The following is a 19385-nucleotide window of genomic DNA, read 5'->3' on the forward strand; positions in this document are numbered from 1 at the left end:
GATGGATGGATGGATGGATGGACGGATGGACAGAGCGATGGATGGATGGACAGAGGGATGGATGGATGGACAGAGGGATGGATGGATGGATGGATGGATGGACAGAGGGATGGATGGATGGATGGATGGATGGATGGATGGCTGGATGGGCAGAGGGATGGATGGATGGATGGATGGACACAGGGATGGATGGATGGATGGACAGATGGATGGATGGATGGATGGACAGAGGGATGGATGAATGGATGGACAGATGGATGGATGGGTGGATGGATGGATGCAGGGATGGATGGATGGATGGATGGATGGATGGATGGACAGAGGGATGGATGGATGGATGGACAGAGGGATGGATGGATGGATGGACAGAGGGATGGATGGATGGATGGACAGAGGGATGGATGGATGGACAGAGAGATGGATGAATGGATGGATGGACAGATGGATGGATGGATGGATGGATGGTTGGATGGGCAGAGGGATGGATGGATGTATGGACACAGGGATGGATGAATGGATGGAGAGATGGATGGATGGGTGGATGGATGGATGGATGGATGGACGGACGGATGGACAGAGGGATGGATGGATGGATGGACAGAGGGATGGATGGATGGATGGATGGACAGATGGATGGATGGATGGATGGATGGATGGATGGATGGACGGATGGACAGACAGAGGGATGGATGAATGGACGGACAGAGGGATGGATGAATGGATGGATGGACGGGCGGGCAGAGGGAGGGCTGGAAGGATGGGAGGGTGGATGGGTGGATGAATGGATCAATCAGTAGATGGGTTGATTGACCCATCAATCCCAAAATAAGATTAAAATCACTGGATTAAAGTTGTCCTTGGGTGTCATCTGATTTGAAACCCAGAGAACCAGTAGCTACACTCCCCTTCCCTAACCACTACCGCCCAGACTTCTAAAATAATAACTAGCCCATCTTTTCTTCCCTTGTCCATAGGCTTGATAGGAGCTCCCAAAAGAGAGACTTGGCTACAGCTCAGAGCCGAGCTGGAGGCTCTGACCGACCTCTGGCTGACCCACTCTCTAAAGGCGCTCAACCTCATCAATTCCCGGTAGGTGGGAGCCCCCTTTTTCCTTTGCGCCCCTGAACGTTCCCCGATTTGAGGGTGGTGGCTCCTCCATTTCCACACTTGGGAGAACTGGACTCTCCAAATTCTCATTTGCCAGCTTTCCAGACATTTGATAAAGCGGAGGTATTATCAGACACGAGGGACACCTAGTACCATAGCTGAGCAGATAGCTGCAGAGACTTCCCAGGGTCCAGCAGAGCCCGAACATGTGTACATAGGTCCATCTTGTCCCATCCACTCTTGCCCACAACACCCACCCTCTAAAAACCATCTTCTAGTAGACCGCAGATCATCTGGCACTTACGAGGTAAGGAGCGTCCAGTTTCATTCTGGGCCTCCCAGGAAGTTGCCTCTTGCTCCTAAATAAGGTCACCTGGGCCAGAGGACAAATTACCGTCTGTGCTCTAGCATCCCAGAATCTCGCGACGCCACACACAAATGGTCACAAAATGGCCACTGGCTCCATCCCGCTGATGCGTCTAGTTTGACACGCACTCTGGCCCCAGGATGGGAAAGTAATCCATGGCTCCCGGTTTCTGGATTCTGTAAAAATTTCAGAACTGGTAGGTGCTCCCCAGTGCACCCCAGCCCTCACCACTCCCCGTTGTCCTACACCTGATCCACATTAACTCTACATCACCGATAGGCAGCTGCAGCTGCTCAAGTGTGGGCCCCGCAGGACACGTTTCTCTAAATAAAAGTATTGCACTCGTGTTTCAGTGTGCCAGGCAGCCTCAGGCTTCAAGGAGAGGAACAGCTGAAAGATCCTTGGGCCCCACTCTCACATGAACATGACTTAGCCAGAGCTCCCAAACCCCACCAGAATGCCTGCCGACTCCAGGCTCAGGCTGCCGGGTGACCGGGCCCGGCCTGGCTCTACCTTGGTGTTCTGACCCACGGTCTTTTTCTCCGTCCTCAGGCCCAACTGTGTCAACGTGCTGGTCACCACCACTCAACTGATTCCTGCCCTGGCCAAAGTCCTGCTGTATGGACTGGGCTCCGTGTTTCCTATTGAGAACATCTACAGTGCAACCAAGACAGGTAGGGAGAACCCAGACCTCGGGGTGATGCACAGAGGGTGGGTGAGGTTAGCTTTCCATCCCTTGTGTGAAGGGCTTAAGGAAAACGGCATTAGGAAAGCTAAAGAACTTCCCTGTCCAGGGCCATGACTCAGATCCCCAGAACAATCCCACAAACCACGCGCTTCAACCTCAGCCTCCAAAGGAGTTGGTTAGGACCATATTCTAAAGTGTGTGTGTCAGTTAGGATACCTGCAAAGCTGCCGTAACGAATACACCCCCCAATACACGGGCTGACATCAGAATCAAAGCGTATTTCTCCCTCACGTGTCAACAGACCAGAGACGAGTGATCCAGTCTAGTGGGGCAGCTCTGTCCTGAAACTCACACAGACTCCCAGGTCGTTCCCATCTCATTTTTCCACCATCCCCTGTGGGTTTATTCTCATGTGTGTGGTCGAATCAGAATCCTACCACATTGTCATTCTGGCTTGTGGGGGGCGGGGGGGGGGGGGGGGTGCAGAGAGGAAGGAAAGAGATACACTGTACTTTTACTCACCTCCTGTTGGCCCCAGCTTAGTCACATGGCCATGACTGTTTGCAAGGGAGGCTGGGAAATGTAGTCCATAGCTTAGCGCCATGACACCAGGTAAAAGTCATGGAATTATGTTACTAAGAAGAGGGAAACAGTCCTCACCACAGCATGGCACAGTCTGTGATTTTAATTCTAGGTGGTTACAAGTCACCAAATAATCCTAACTCTAACCTTGAACCACACAGAGAGAAAATGTTTGGGGTTTTTTTTAATTCTCTTTTCAGGAGAGAGTCTCAATTTAGTGTTATCCTGCTTTAACACCTCTCTTAATACTTGAAAATCTCTGGGGCACCTGGGTGGCTCACTCGGTTGGGCATCCTACTCTGGTTCAACTCATGATCTCATGGTCCTTGAGTTTGAGCCCCACGTCAGACTCTGTGATGACGGCTCAGAGCCTGGAGCCTGCTTCAGATTCTGTCTCCCTCTCTCTCTGCCCCTCCCCCACTAGCACACACATGCACTCGTTCTCTCTCTCTCTCTCTCTCTCTCAAAAATAAACGTTAGGGGCGCCTGGGTGGCACAGTCGGTTGGGCGTCCGACTTCAGCCAGGTCACGATCTCGCGGTCCGTGAGTTCGAGCCCCGCGTCAGGCTCTGGGCTGATGGCTCGGAGCCTGGAGCCTGTTTCCGATTCTGTGTCTCCCTCTCTCTCTGCCCCTCCCCCATTCATGCTCTGTCTCTCTCTGTCCCAAAAATAAATTTAAAAAACGTTGAAAAAAAAATTTTTTTTTAAAATAAAAAAAATAAATAAACGTTAAAAAAATCTTTTTTTAATTTAAGTAAAATAAAAATAAAATACTTGAAAATCTCCATTACTAACAGAGAACAAGCCTTAGGCTTCGAGCTTCCATCAGATAAAAGAATTTAATAACTAGAAATTAACAGCATCATTTATCATCAGGGCAGGTAATATTGGTTTTCTTGGGGAGGGGGGTCTTCTTACATGACCTAAAACTGTATAATAATATAAAATAAATCTAGTTAGTTAAGATTTTTTTTAAGTTTATTTATTTTGAGAGGGAGAGCGTGCACATGTGTGTGAGTCACAGCAAAGAGCCCCACATGGAGCTTAATCTCATGAACCATGAGATTATGACCAGAGCTGAAATCAAGTCAGACTCTTAACTGACTGAGCCACCCAGGCACCCCAAGACGTTTTTAATTAGAAATTTTTACCCTTGTTTTCTTCTGTGGAAAAAAAAAAAATTATAGTATACTTCGGAAGCAATTTTCCCAGAGCAGTTTTTGCCTTTAGTGGAGTTCTAGATCTGAACGTTACGGAAAAGTGCCTTTCGATTTCAAAATCCTGGACGTCAGGCCCCGGGTGGCCATTAGAGCCTCTGCAACGGGACTTGGTGAGCCTGTCATTTTCTTTCTGCACAGTCTACTCGTGTGCCTTGGCAGCTTAGTTAGAACCTCTTTTTAAAATATTTTTTATCATGAGGTGCCAGGGTCGCTCAGGCAGTTGAGCGTCTGACTTCGGTTCAGGTTGTGATCTCACGGTCTCTGAGTTCGAGCCCCGCGTCGGGCTCTGTGCTGACCGCTCGGAGCCTGGAGCCTGCTTCGGATTCTGTGTCTCCCTCTCTCTGCCCCTCCCCTGCTCATGCTCACTCTCGCTCTCTCTCTCTCTCAAAACTAAATAAACATTAAAAAAAATAAACAAAATTGAATAAAATATTTTTATCTTTAATTATGGGAAAATACACATACAATTTACTATCTTAACCAGTTTTAAGGGTGCAGTTCAGTGGTATTAACCACATTCACGTCATTGTGTAACTGTTCCCACCATCCGTCTCCAGAACCCTTTCCATCTTGTAGAACCAAAGCTCGATCTGCATTAAACAGCAACTCCCCACTCCTCCCTGCTCTCAGCCCCTGGCGACCACCCTTCTACTATCCGTCTCTGCGAATGTGACTGCTCTAGGGACCTCATATAAGTGGAATCATAGGACACTTGTCTTTTTGTGATTGGCTTGTTGCACTTAGCATACTGTCCTCAAGGGTCATTTCCATGTGGTGGTAGGGGTCAGATTCCCTTCCTTCTTAAGGCTAATAGTCCGTAGTCTGTTACATGTACATATGACATTTTCTGTATCTACTCATCTGTCAATGGACGCTTGGTTGCTTCCATGTTTTGGCTGTTGCAAAATAATGCAGCTGAAAAAATTAAAAACAGAACTACCCTATGACCCAGCAATTGCACTACTAGGTATTTATCCAAAGGACACAAAAATGCTGATTCAGAGGGGCACGTGCACCCCAATGTTTATAGCAGCACTATGGACAATAGCCAAAGTCAATGTCCATTGACTGGTGAATGGATAAAGACGTGGTTTGTATATATATAATGGAGTGTTTGTGTATACACACACACACACACACACACACACACACACACACAGTGGAATATTACTCGGCTATCAAAAAGAACGAAATCTTGCCATTTGCAACTATGTAGGCGGAACTAGAAAATAAGTCAGTCAGAGAAAGACAAATACCATATGATTTCACTCATTTGTGGAATTTAAGAAACAAAACATAGAGGAAGGGAAGGAAAAATAAGATAAAAACAGAGAGGGAGGCAAACCGTAAGAGACTCTTAAATACAGAGAACAAACTGAGGGTTTCTGGAAGGGAGCTAGGTGGGGAGATGGGCTAAACGGGTGAAGGGCATTAAGGAGGGCGCTTGCTGGGATGAGCACTGGGTGTTAGAGGTAAGTGAGGAATCGCTACATTCTACTCCTGAAACCATTATTACACTATGTTAACTAACATGGATTTTAATTTAAAAATATATATATATATACTATGTATTTTTAAATGATAAAAGAAATATCAGCTTCAAAAAAAGAATGCTAAAGGCACAATTCAACTGTAAAAAAAAGTGTGTGTGTGTGTGTGTGTGTGTGTGTGTGTGCATGTGTAGTGATTCCATTCTATATTTAAATGAATTCGTTTAAGTAAAAATAGAAGTGTGAGTTGATTTTTTTCAAGATTACCTAACAGCGATTCCCAGATTTGGTCCTAACTGTTAATGGTAGTTCTGGAGTATTCGAGAAATTCTGGTCCAGGGTAGCACACGTCAAAAGACGATTCATGAACGAAGGATCCAGCCAGTGACCAGATGAGCATCCTGTGATAGAAGTTTTAAAGCCAGGTTTCATGTAACAGCATCTTTTTCCCGTAGATTTTGCACGAAAGCAATCTGTAACCCAGACGCATCTAAAATGTTTGTCCCGCCCATCGACTCTGTTTCCACGTCAGAGGCATTAAATCCCATCGGGGAAATGTTTTAGCCACTTGCTTCCCACCTGGGGAGCCTGAAGGTCAACGAGCTGAGGGTGATCCAGGTGGAGACCGCACAGAAATGTGGCCTCCAGCTCCCTGTTTTAACTTGAAAAGCATGATTTTTTCCCAACGGTCAGGTTTCTGCTCTGATGATGCCGCATAACAAACGCTCAGTGGCTCGCAGTGTGGATTTCTCCCTCATGGGTCTGGGGCGTCTGCTGTGGCTCCCCTATGCTTGCCTCCGGGTTCCGCTGTGTTCCATATGCGCCCTCACTGTGGGACCAGCGGCCATCAGGGGTACGTTCGTCTCATGACCGATGGCAGACGTGAAGGGGGCCAAGCCACACCACCCACACGCATTGCCCGTGGCAGGTCCCCAGCATTCTGGTGTTGGTCAGAGCAAGTCACGTGGCCGACCCAGTATCAGCGGGGTGGAGAACGGGCTCCACCTGCTGTAGGGAGAGGCACTGCACGGTGGTAACGTCACTCTGTTAACTCACAGTTGTGACTCACAGCTCTGCACCCGGCCTCTGCTCCCACAGAGGAGAAAGCAGGCACAGAGGGATTAACGGTCTGCCGCAGAGCTGAGTCCTACCTAGAGCAGGATAAGAGAGCGGCTCGGAGCTCAAGCAACTGGGGCAGGCAGCCTGGGTTCAAATCCCGGACTCTGTGCTTGCTAGCTGAGTGTCCCAGGCAAGTGACTTGACCTCTCTGTGCCTCAACTTCTCTGTCTGTAAAAAAACTGGATGATCAAAATACCTCTCAGCATAGGACAAAGGGGAATCGTGCGTGCACAACATCCAGCAGTTCCCCGCAGAGCACAAGTGCTCACACATAACAGTTGTTTTATTATTATTATTATTATTATTGTTATCGCTGCTATTGGCACTACTCCTCCAGTCCTTTTCAAGGCACTTCACGGGCCTCAGTTTCTTCATCTCTAAAACGGGAATTCCACTGCTTGCAATTTCATACGGATTGCCATCATAGTAAATGAATAACGTTAAGTCAGTGGTTCCCAAACGGAGCGGGGAAAAAGCAGTTTGCCTCCCAGGAGATATTTGGCAACATCTGGAGACATTTTTCGTTTTCCAACGGGAGGAGGTGCTACCGGGGAAGCTGCTGCACATCACAGCGATCGGGGCAGCACCCCCAGCACAGAGTTACCCAGCCCCACGTGCCAGCGCCGCCAAGGCTGGGAAACCCTGCTGTGGGAAGCCCTCGCACAGTGCTTGGGATACAGAGAATCCAGCGAGTGCGGCTACTTTTAGTCGTGCTGTTCTCGTTACTGTTCCTGCACCTGCTCACACATCAGGATGAGCTAAGATCCGAGTCCAGCTGCGGCTGCCCACGCAGCTGGGCGGAAGGGAACTACCAAGAGGTGGTCCTCACCGGGTAGCAAGGAAAACACGGGCAGGGGAGTCGCCCTGAGGCCCAAGTCTGTCCTTAGCGATTACGAGTCGCCACAGTCCTGGGTCCCCAGCGTCTTCTCTCTCTTTCCTTCCTGTGCGTGCAGGGAAGGAGAGCTGTTTCGAGAGGATAATGCAGAGATTCGGCAGAAAAGCCGTCTACATCGTGATCGGTGACGGCGTCGAAGAGGAGCAGGGGGCAAAAAAGGTACCTCGTCCGCCTCTCGGGCCACAGGGCCCTTTACCCAGATTTCCTCCACTTCCCAGGCAAAGGCTGGGTCCCCTCCTTCCCAGGCTCTTAGCTCCCAGGCCCCCTCCCATTTGCAATCGCAGAAGCATCCTGAGTAATTTCCTTCTGCAAATCCCCCTCGGTGCCTTTGGCTGCCGCCCCTGGTAGCCCTGGATGTTTTCTGGGACAACTGCTCGGGAGCCCGGAGACACTCTGTCAGGGCAGGCTGGTGGGGGGCTGGTGCACGTGTGTGCGCTTTACTTCATACTCACTGATCATATGTTCCAGGAACCCTTCCCAGTTAATAAAGACAGCATTAAGCTAATGAAAAAGAAAATCCTGCATTTGTGATCTCGGGCCCATGAGGAGAGGGGCAGGGGGCTCTGGTGGCCGCAGCTCTGCTGTTGGAAGAGAAACAGCTGCCAGAGCCCTGGGTCTGGACCTGTCAACAGCATCCCAGAGAGCCTGCCGCCCCCCACCCAGAGGCCTGGGAAGTGGATCGTTAATGTCACAGAGCTTAATTGGGAGGACCTGGTTTCCCCCTTCCCTCCCCAGCGACGGATTCCAAGGAAATGCAGAAACGTTCGGGGTCTTAGTGGACAAAGCCTGAAAAGAGAGGGAGGGCCCCTGGGGTCCCAGGAAAGGGGGCCGGGGGCGGAGCTAGAAGCCCCCCCACCCCCACCTGCAAGGTTCCTCCCCTTCCCAGCCCCTCCGGACTCCACCTTTAGGCCTCAGGCTTCAGCAGCACTTGTGAGGGAAGAATTCCCTGATCAGCTACCTCTCTGTTCCGTCCAGCAACTGCCTCCCCGCCCCGTCCATATTCGTTCCTCGGGGCCTGTGTGAGGGGTGGCTTGAAGGCGGACCCTCCAGCTAGTGCGTAAGCTCCATTAGCTGGGCCTCCGCCACCCGCCACCCGTGTGCCCGCAGCTGTCACAGTCACTGGGGAGCCTGCAGTGAGCAGAAGGGGCAGGCTCTCACCCCTCCCTCAGCTCACAGCCTGGGGGCAGGCATGTGTGTGAGGCGGTGGCCAGAGCTTTGGAGAAGACTAAAGCAGGGACTGCCAAGGGACCCTGGGGGCGGGACAGGTTGCAAGTGTGGTCAAGGTAGGCCTCGTGCTGGGGGTGACAGGAGAGCAAAGACAAGAGGAGGAGAGCTAGTGAGCCAAGTAGATCTCAGAGGGAAGGCAGCCCTGAGCCAAACTGACTGAGCCACCCAGGCGCCCCCTGAGCTCTCCTTTTTAAAGCACATTTCTTTAACTTTAAAAATGGATTGATTTAGGGGTGCCCGCGTGGCTCAGTCAGTTGGGCATCCGACTTGATTCCAGCTCAGGTCATGATCTCACATGGGATGGAGTCCCACGGCGGGCTGTGCGCTGACAGTGCAGAGCCCGCTTGGCGTTCTCTCTCTCTTCCTCTCTCTGCCCCTCCTCTGCTCCCATACCCCCCCCCCGATAAATAAATGTTTTAAAAATGAATTCATTTAGGGGCGCCTGGGTGGCGCAGTCGGTTAAGCGTCCGACTTCAGCCAGGTCACGATCTCGCGGTCCGTGAGTTCGAGCCCCGCGTCAGGCTCTGGGCTGATGGCTCGGAGCCTGGAGCCTGTTTCCGATTCTGTGTCTCCCTCTCTCTCTGCCCCTGCCCCGTTCATGCTTTGTCTCTCTCTGTCCCAAAAATAAATAAAAAACGTTGAAAAAAAAAAAAATTAAAAAAAAAAAAAAATGAATTCATTTAGAGAGAAAAATGTTAAGTAACTAATCGTGATGGAGGTGATAACACAAGAAATAACCAAAGCAGTAGCATGAATCACATGAATTATCACGCATGAGTGCTGTTCCAGAAACGCTGTGCCAGGTCAAGATAATGGTCTGTGTGATGAGACGATCCGCTGTCAGTGTCTCTGGCGCCCTCTCTCCAAGCTCAGACCTGAGAAGTCTGCCCTAAGCATGTGACCGTGATCAAAATAAAGTTTTGCTTCTATCACAGTTGGACTGGAGAACCAGCTTAGGCCTGTGGCCCCTGGCACCCCTTGCCTGCCATCCGGCCGTCACCCAGAGGACGACAGGGCCCTCCGTGGAGGTCCTGACACTTTCCTGCCTTCTCACAATCAGAGAGGGTCTGTTAGGACAGAGTAAGCAGTAAATGTTCTGAAATGAGCCCTTTCTCTCTAGAAATGAAATGCTAATGGACGATATAACCATGGTGTCCAAAAGGCCAAGGTCCGATGTCATCGGACAGAAATAAAGGGCAAGTTATTATGTCCTCACGATACCGTGTGCTTCGGTATGTAAATGTTCGGGCACACAATCCCAATGCTTGTGCCCATAAGTGCCGTGGCTGTGGGTGCGACCCGGCAAACGCAGAGGGACACAGGGGTGCAGTCTCGACCGTTCACAAACCAGGTCGGGTGCTGCTGTCCTAACGTGCTTTCTCCAAACTGCTGAGCAACTAACTCATGGAAAGATTCCGAATAGAACAAAATACAGGTTTCCCTTGATTTACCCATTGCGTTTCTGGAAATTCAGGTTTGCTTGAGACCATGCGCAAGCTACACTGTGTTTATATGTGACCTGTAAAACGTGGGGTCCAGTGATTACGTATGGGTTTCTCCTTGCTTGAATATGATAGCACATTCGAAAATCTCGAAAGTCAGGTCCAAGGTGTGTGAAAGGGGGTCGGACACGTGCGGGCCCCCCCCCCCCGCCCCCGCAGTGCCCCCAGACCACTAGGGGGGGTCAAAATTCACACCTCCGGAAATTTCCGCACTGACCCCTAGAGGGCAGGCTTTTCCTCCTTTGAGAACAGCTAGTCTGGGCTCACCTTCCTGTGCTGGGCCAGGCACCTCCCTGGCCTCACCCTCCCGCCAGCCCTGCCCCCGCAGAAAGATTGTGACGGGGAGTGCATATTCTACCCTAAATCCGAGCTCTGCCGTTTTCGGCTGTGTGGCCTTCGGCAGATGGCGCCCCCTCTCTGAGCTGCCTTTCCTTATCTGGAACAGCTGCTGGGAATCTGCACCCAGGGCTGAGCAGAGGAACCATGCGTAGTGAGTTCTCACCAGCCCGAAGCTCTGTTAGTATTCTGCACACGGCAGTGGGGAGGGGGAGGAAAGAGAACACAACCTTTAGAAATTCAGGAGAGCTTTCTCTCTCCGGGGGAGCCAGGGGAAAGAGAAAATACAAATGCTCATTTGCACATAATTGTGAAAACTCACCCAAATCTCTCCTTTGCTTGCTCCGAGCCCTTGGGAGAAGCACTTTGCTGCGACCTGCGACCTGCGGAGGAGGAGGGGGGTGGGGGGTCCCCAGCAGGGACTGGGCGGGAGCATCTCAGCAGGGCCGGTGCCTGGAGCGGGGCTGGGGTGGCCGGAGATGCCCGGCAGGTTCAACAGTAGAGAGGCCGCTCCGTCGGTCACGTAAAAACATCCACCGGCTTCCGGGACCCGGGTTCCTTCCGTGTTGTTGCTCTGCCGTTTCCGGTGCTGCTCTTGCCACCGCCCCTGTCCACACTGCGGCGACCGGGGAGGAAGAGGGGGAGGATGCCTCTTCCCCTGAAGGCCGCGGGCGGTCCCTGGGGGACCCCACGCTGCTCGCGTCCCATTGGCCAGATCTGAATCACGTGATCCCACCTGGCTCCGGAGCCCGCTGGGAGATGCAGCCTTTGTTCTCCGCCACCCTGTCCCTCGCTGAGAAAAAAGGAGGCCGCTTCTGCGAGAGAAGGGGGGGGGGGGGGGGGAACGGGTGATGGAGGCCGCTGGCAGTCTCCGTCGCCACGGGCCTGTGGCAGGGCTGTGACTGGCACCTCGGGGCGCCTGGCCTAACCCCGTGCCCTTAACCACTCCGCCTGATTACTGACCTCATCGTTTTACTTAATCCTCAACCCTCCCTGCAAAGTGGGTATCGTTTGCTTCAGTTTGCAGAGGACGTATCTGAGACCCAGAGAGGTTAATTAACGCACCTAAGGTCACACAGCTGTACACGCCAGCGGATGTGTGTTTTGCTCCAAATGCCAAGCGGGAAGGGGGTGGACCTAGGAGTTTCGAGCACTTCCCGCCCCCCCCCCCCCCCCGGAGCTGGTCAGACAAGAGTGAGAGGGCACACACACCCCTGTATACTGAGCTCCCCCCGAAAACCTCCGCCAGTGTCTAAAGCAGCAGCCCCAGCCCATTAGCGAGGAACGCTGTGCACCAGCCACTCTCCCGGCCTGATGGATGGGAGTCATTAGCCCAGGCTGCCGGACACCCGAGCAGCGTGAAATACGGCGACCGGACAAGGGGCTGTGACTGTTGGGGCTGACAGGGTTGTTAATATCTCCATTTTAGTGGGTCGTTTGTCTCCACCTCTCCACAAGTGATAAATCCACCTGTGCTCTAGGGCTGGGATCGAGGTGGCCGAGACGTTCTCTTCCACCTTTGCTCATTTCGGCCCAGAAAAATGAATTACACTCTTTAAGGGGAGACAGGATTGGCCGGGCAGGAACCAAAATCCATCTTTGCAGAGAAGGGAAGGTTTGGCTGAGGTGAGGAGGGGGTCGGGGAGCTGGGGCAACAGGAAGGCATTAAAGAAATGGCATCTGCTGCCCGTGATGGCTGGTGTTCTGCTTCCTTTGAGCGAAAGAAAAAAGGATGTGTTCACTGAGGACTTAGAGAAACTCACCTTGCCACTTCCCCCCTCCCTCCTCTTCACTCCTTCTGTGTGTGTTTCTTGAGCACCTACTATGTGCCAGGAGCCACGCAATGCAGTAGTGGACGTGACATTCCAAGCCCCAACTCACCTCAGGGCCTTTGCACTGGCTTTGTCTTCTGCCTCGACTACCCCAACACCCAGGTTTGCACATCCTTCTCGCCCCCAGGGGCCTGCTTAAGTGTCACTCCCTAGAGAGGCCTTTCCTGACCCAGCTGTCAGAATAGATGTCCTCCCCCAGCTGCTCTCTGCCCTGCCTCCCTGCTCTATTTCCATCACAGTGCTCACAAGACAAAACCATCTTGGTCATTTCGTGCCTCTGGATTTCTTATCCGTGGCTCCAGCGAGAACCCTGTGTATGCGTGCACCACCCCTGCAGGAGGCTCCAGGAAGGGCACAGCAGTGGACAGTCAGAGGCCCCGCCTTCGGGATGCTCTCCCCGTCTCAAGATCCTTCACTTAATCACATCTGCAAAGTCCCGTTTGCCGTGTGAGGTCACATATTCACGGGTTCTGGGGATTGGGACCTGGATGGACATCTTTGGGGGGCTATTATCCCGCCTGCCACAGTCGAGAAAGGTAAAGATCAACAATGATATAAAGAATTCGCAGAGTGATACGTGCAGAGTCCCCAGAGGCAGGGAAGGATTTGATGGGTTCCAGGACCCAACAGGATGCCTGTATAGTTTCTAGCCTGTGGATGTAGAATCTCAGAGGGCAGGACTCCGGGCATCGAAATGTTCATCAAGCACCATCTGTTCACTTTGTAAATAATTTAAGGCCAATGGCTGTCTGGAGGACGCTCAGAATCTCTTAGCTGCAGGTAGCAGAAAGCCCATATAATGACGAGTTAAACACTTGCTCACCTAACAACCTTAGAAGTAGATGTGCCCCAGCTTGTTTTTCGCCAAGCATCCCTATCTATCATCTTGCTCTGCCTTTCTAACCATCTTTGGCTTTTCTCGTTTCTGATTTGTTGCCTCGTGATCTCAAAATGGCTGCCACAGCTCCAGACATCACATGCTAACGTGACACCATCCAAATAGGATGGGAAAATAAGGAGGAAAGTCTCTTCTCCGGTGCCGCCCTCTAATCCTGGAGGAAAACCTTTCCCAGAAGCCCCTCGCCCCTTCCTCCTGGGCTTTCAGTGGGTCACAAGTCAGGAGGGATACAGGACACATCACTGGCAAACAGGGCCTGGCGTTGCCACAGCTTGCTTAGAAATCATAACTCATCCCCTAGGCCTGGGCACAGTGCTGCCAAATTCGGGGTTCCGGAAGCAAGAAAGGAGAGGGGCGTTGGGCAGGCAACAACTTTAGCCAATGATTAAATTGCCCAGCGATAGAAACGTACCCGGCCTTCTCCTCCGAGCCTGACATAACATCTCTGTGGCTCAGTCTCCTCATCTGTAACTCAAGACAGGGTGCCTCTCTCGGAGATCAGTGACCTGGTTCAGGGAGGTGATGCGTGTGACACGTTCAGCGCGGTGCCTGGCACCGGACAGATGTTAATGATTCTGTGATGACGGTGATTATGATGCTAATTAGTTCTGGCTTGCCGGTGATTGAACTTCGGTTAAATCCATTTTTTTTTTCTTTCTCGTCCCCCACTTGCGAAAGGTGCTTGTGTTTTTGCCTCCAGGTTTTTTGTTGGCTTGGGCGGCTTCAGGGAGCAGTAAACACAGAGCACTAGCCCAGGGTCTGACTCCGCAACGGTAGATTTAAGAGACTATTATTTGATTTTGTTTTAACGTTTATTCATTTTGGAGAGACAGAGAGAGAGTGCGAGCAGGGGAGGGGCAGAGAGAGAGACAGAGAGACAGAATCCAAAGCAGGCTCCAGGCTCTGAGCTGTCGGCACAGAGCCCGACGCGGGGCTGGAACCCGTGAACCGTGAGATCATGACCTGCACCGACGTTGGACGCTTAACTGACTGAGCCCCCCGGGCGCCCCTAAGAGACTATTATTTAAAACCCTGGGTATCACAGGCGGTCTCGCTGGGACCCGCTCGGTCAGTTTAGATGGAGATTAGCACACATCAGCGAGGGGTGAAAGTCGCAGGAGCACCGGTAGAGACTCTGATCGTGAAGTAGCAGGATCAAGGCCGGTGTTCTAAGAAGGACGGCTTTGTCACTGCGTGACTTCTTTCCGGGTCAGCGCACCGCCGAAGGCCACGCGGGTCCCGGGGGAGGGCAGAGCGTCAGACAGTCAGTGTCCCAGGCAGCACAGGCCCCGAGGGGAACAGAGACCGTGGCCGGACCGGTGGACCCTGGCCAGACAGGGGGTCTGCCTCCTGGCTCGGGAAACACCCACGGGCCACGCTGACACGGGTGGCCTTCTCACCGGGCTCCAGCTGTGGGCACAGGGAGGGGGTGGCCGGCGGGAGGCGCCGGGCGGGGCCATAACCCAGCGGCTGGCGTCCTGTGTTCCTTCTGTTCCAGCACAACATGCCCTTCTGGCGGATATCCTGCCACGCCGACCTGGAGGCGCTGCGGCACGCCCTGGAGCTGGAGTATCTATAGCAGGACCCCCGGCCTCGCCACCTGCCACCCCGGGTGCCTCCCACCCACCCGGGGCCCTCGCCTCCCCCCGCCTCCGCGCCAGATGCGGGACCCCGGGCACGGGCCCCGCGGCCGAGGGGACGTGCCTGGCGACCATCTCAGAAGCCGTCCTTGCAGTCCACGTGGGTCCTGAGACGCAGAGTGCCCGGCAGGGGCTTTGGCATATTTAACTTTGGAGGAAAGGGCCGGCTGGGAGTCCGGGCTTTTCCACAAGACTCAACGGAACAAAAGCGACTTATTGCTGATTTGGGGGAGGGCTGGCGGTGAGGAGGGGGACGGGCTTGGGTTTTACTTTTCCTTTTTAATTTATGGACTGATCTCACACGCTCTCGTGCCTGTGTTGTGGGTCTTCTTAGTCGTTGGCTGGGCTTGGTTTTCTGAACTGGCATGCGGAGCCGTGCTGCTCTAACTGAAGCGCTCTCGGCTCCAAGTTGTGCTTTGGGGGGACAATCATTCCTTGAACAATTGGTGAGGGAGGCGATTCGGGGCTGATGGGAAGACGGTTGCTTATCTTTGTTTTTAAGGCCCTAACCTGACGTCATGTGGACAGTGCACGTGCCTTATGCTGCCATCTTGTTTTCTAGGGGGAGGGGACCCTGGGGAGGCGGCGGTACTTTGTGACGGATAAAAGGCATTAAATAAACCCACGTTTACATTTTGAAGTGGGGTAGGGTGTCGCTACTTTATGACCGCTCTTCTTAAGGCCTCCATGACGTCTGTTGTCATAGGCTTTTGTAGACTTTGAGCCATCCCCACAGGAAGATGTTTGGGTGACACAGACAGACCTGCCCCTTAATCCTGACATTAACCACCTGGGTGGTCAACTACTTTTCTGCTGTTGTGACTAAATGTCCAAGGCTGGGTCTGACGGAAACTGGGAGGCCACAGTCTGTAAGGTAAGTGTGTTAGCCTGAATTCTAGAGGACTCAGGGCTCCCAGTGGTCAAGGACAGCATCTTCCTCATTCGGTATACTCAGTGCCCATAAGAGCCTGACACAGGTACAGCGTTTATTGAAAGTTGAATGATGGATGGATGGATGGATGGATGGATGGACGGATAGATAGATGGATGGACAGATGGATGGTCAGATGGGGGATGGATGGATGGACGGACGCATGGTAGATGGATGGATGGATAGATGGATGGATGGACGGATGGTCAGATGGGGGATGGATGGACGGATGGACGGACGGATGGTGGATGGATGGATGGACGGATGGATAGATGATGGATAGACAGATGGGTGGTCAGATGGGGGATGGATAGACGGATGGATAGACAGATGGATGGTCAGATGGGGATGGATGGATGGATGGACGGATGGTGGATGGATGGATGGATGGATGGATGGACGGATGGTAGATGGATGGATAGACAGATGGATGGTCAGATGGGGGATGGATGGATGGACAGACGGATGGTGGATGGATGGATGGATAGATGGATGGATGGACGGATGGTAGATGGATGGATAGACAGATGGATGGTCAGATGGGGGATGGATGGATGGATGGATGGACGGATGGATGGATGGTGGATGGATGGATGGATGGATGGATAGACAGATGGATGGTCAGATGGGGGATGGATAGACGGATGGATAGATGGATGGATAGACAGATGGATGGTCAGATGGGGGATGGATGGATGGATGGACGGACGGATGGTGGATGGATGGATGGATGGATGGATGGATAGATGGATGGATGGACGGATGGTAGATGGATGGATAGACAGATGGATGGTCAGATGGGGGATGGATGGATGGATGGACGGATGGATGGTGGATGGATGGATGGATGGATGGACAGATGGATGGTCAGATGGGGGATGGATGGATGGCTGGGTGGTGGATACCTAAGATTCATTGGCCCCAGGCTATCTTCACTGTTTCCCCAGCAGTATCTTGCAGCTCTTGAGAACAATCTTAGAGTAACTGGACTATACAGCACTCACAAACAAAAGCCCTTGGCCTCCCAGAAGTCTGGACATGACTCCAGAACCTCCTGACAGCCCAGTATAAGGACAGAGACCCAACAAAGTCCTCAGGTCAACCTCTGAGGCTGAAGGTATCTGCCTATCCAAGGGTTTTAGAAATCAGAGGGCCGCCATTGGGATTCCTTTCAGTTGCAAAGGACAAAAACACAACAAAGGGGCTTAAACAAAACACAAAACAGAACTCTCTGGCTTCCTTGACTGACAAGTTTCGGGATGCGTGACCTCAGTCACCCCCCACACTCCCATCCCAAATGCAGAACTCAAAAACTGGCTTTAAAATTTTTAATCCAGTCTTTTCTCTCCATCCTTGGACTCTTTAATTTGGTTTCATTTATAGGCAATAGTCCACATGCCTAGGGTAGGTTTCCATTGATGCAGCATTAGTTCCTAATGCTCACAGTTGGTGAGTTTGAGCCCCGCATCAGGCTCTGCGCTGACAGCATGGAAACCTGCTTGGGATTCTCTCTCTCCCTCTCTCTGCCCCTCCCCTGCTCGCACTTTCTCACAAATAAATAAACAAATAAACAAACAAACAAACACTTTTTCTAATGACTTAATTCAAAGAGGGTCAATTTCACTCATACGTTGAGATGCCATTTTCCACATCAGATCGAGAAACGTTTGGAAGCTGTAGGACTCCTAGGAGCAGAGGAGCTGTGGGCCCTTCGGACGCTGCTGGTGGAAGCTGAAATTAGCACTTTGCACAACTCCTAAAGAGGGAAAGGCGGCAATATTTATCCAACTTGTAAATCTTGTCAGCAATTCCGCTTCTGAGAATTTATCTACAGCTCTGTCTACGTAGGTGTGAAAACTCCATACAGACTTATTTTCTACAACACTGTTGGGAGTAGCAAAGAATGAAAACAACCCAAATACCCATCAGTGGTGAACGGGGTCAGATTACAATATGGCCACATAATGGAGTGCCGTGCAACCACGAAAAAGGACAAGAATATTCCTATGGATCTGTTTGGGAAGATCTCGTGGACACAGAAGTACAAAGGGCCAGTTTCGGAATGGCACGTGGCACTTTTTGTGTAAAAACGAGGAAAAAGTAAAACCTGCACGATCATATTGGCAGAAAGAAACTTGGGAAGAAGATATAAGAAATTAATAAAAAGCGACCCGTAGGGACTATCAGACATACGGGTAAGGGGTAGAGTGCCTTATTTATATATTTCATGCTGTGAATCAGTTACTATAAGACTGTCTTAAAGATCAGGGCGCGCCTGGGTGGCTCAGTCAGTTAAGCGTCTGACTTTGGCCCAGGTCATAGTCTCACGGTTCGTGAGTTCGAGCCCCTCATCGGGCTCTGGGCTGCCAGCTCTGTGCCTGGAGCCTGCTTCGAATTCTGTGTCTCCCTCTCTCTCTGCCCCTCCCCCACTCACATTCTCTCTCTCTCTCTCTCTCTCTCTCTCTCTCTCTCTCTCCTTCAGGAGTAAATAAACATTAAAACAATAAAATAAAAAAGAGATCACAGGATCTGTCCCGTGAAACATTTAGGGTCCAAAAAGCAGCCTCTTGTCCAGGGGGTAAACACTGAGGGTCTTTCTGGGGGTTGAGACTTTCTGTGACTCAGAATACCCCGGGGTGGGGTTGCAGGGTCAGCGATGGGGGTTTCTCTCCTCCTCAGACGCTGGTTGGAGTCCAGAAGGAAGCCTTGGGGTGATGCAGCAGAGTAACCAGAAAGGTGTGGGGGGTGCGTGGCCACATCCAAGCAGGTGGCCCTGGAGCTCAGTCCTGGATGGTGAGAAAATCCAGGGAAAGCACTCCAGGGGGAGACACAGGAAGTACACAGCTTGCGGGCAAGCAAAGCCTCGGACCTGGAGGGAAACAAGGGGAACCTGGAAAGACTGGAGCTGAGGACGAAGGTCATGGGGTGGGAAGGTAAGGCCCCGGCGGGTGTGGCTGGATCCTTTTGGTTCTGAATTTGGAGTTTTACTGGAGTTGGCATTTGATTCTCAATCCCATGAGAACACACCCGAGAGTTTTAATCAGGAGAGCGGCCTGATCTGATTTACATTTTTAAAAAATCACCCTGGCTACTGGGGGCGGGGGGGCCACGATAGTTTGGAGGGAGAAGGATGGAGGTAGGGTGTCCGGTCAAAGACAACTGGGGTTCCTCATAAACTTAAAGGAGACGTTTAAATTTCATTGTATAACCTACACACAGTTTCCTGCACAAAACTCAAGCGTGCATCTTGGTGTATTGTTACCTAGGATCACACCGGGTAACCACCACTCAGACAAGATGGAAGAGGTTTCCAGGCCCCCAGAAGGCTCCCTCGCGCCCTTCCCCCCCTCTACCCACATTCCACCGCTGTCCGGATTCCTGACCAGTCAGTCTCCCCACGGCGCTTTCAGCCCCCGTCGATGCCGGCTCAGCGCTGGTGAAGCTATGCCTGCCGGTGACCACCAGAGGGCAGTGCGACCCCACAGCTGGCCGGAGCCAGCAGGTGCCACTTCATTAAAAGCCCTGACGGGGCGCCTGGGTGGCGCAGTCGGT

The 19385-nt window shown here is 52.0% G+C and overlaps 1 protein-coding gene across 4 annotated transcripts in view; it reads left to right on the forward strand.

Annotated features, from left to right (window-relative positions):
- EYA2 (EYA transcriptional coactivator and phosphatase 2) overlaps positions 1 to 15198 on the forward strand; it is a 261177-nt gene extending 245979 nt beyond the window's left edge. For all 4 annotated transcript variants that reach the window (XM_058685842.1, XM_058685841.1, XM_058685844.1 and 1 more), the window contains 4 exons: positions 975 to 1089; positions 2027 to 2148; positions 7526 to 7626; positions 14761 to 15198. In XM_058685842.1, coding sequence (XP_058541825.1) covers positions 975 to 1089; positions 2027 to 2148; positions 7526 to 7626; positions 14761 to 14841 — 419 coding nt within the window. In that variant the 3' untranslated portion in view covers positions 14842 to 15198. The remainder of the gene's footprint in view (positions 1 to 974; positions 1090 to 2026; positions 2149 to 7525; positions 7627 to 14760) is intronic.
- The last annotated feature ends 4187 nt before the right edge of the window (positions 15199 to 19385 follow it).

The sequence above is a fragment of the Neofelis nebulosa genome, chromosome 9, assembly GCF_028018385.1.
Source record: "Neofelis nebulosa isolate mNeoNeb1 chromosome 9, mNeoNeb1.pri, whole genome shotgun sequence".
Classification (NCBI taxonomy): Eukaryota; Metazoa; Chordata; class Mammalia; order Carnivora; family Felidae; genus Neofelis; species Neofelis nebulosa.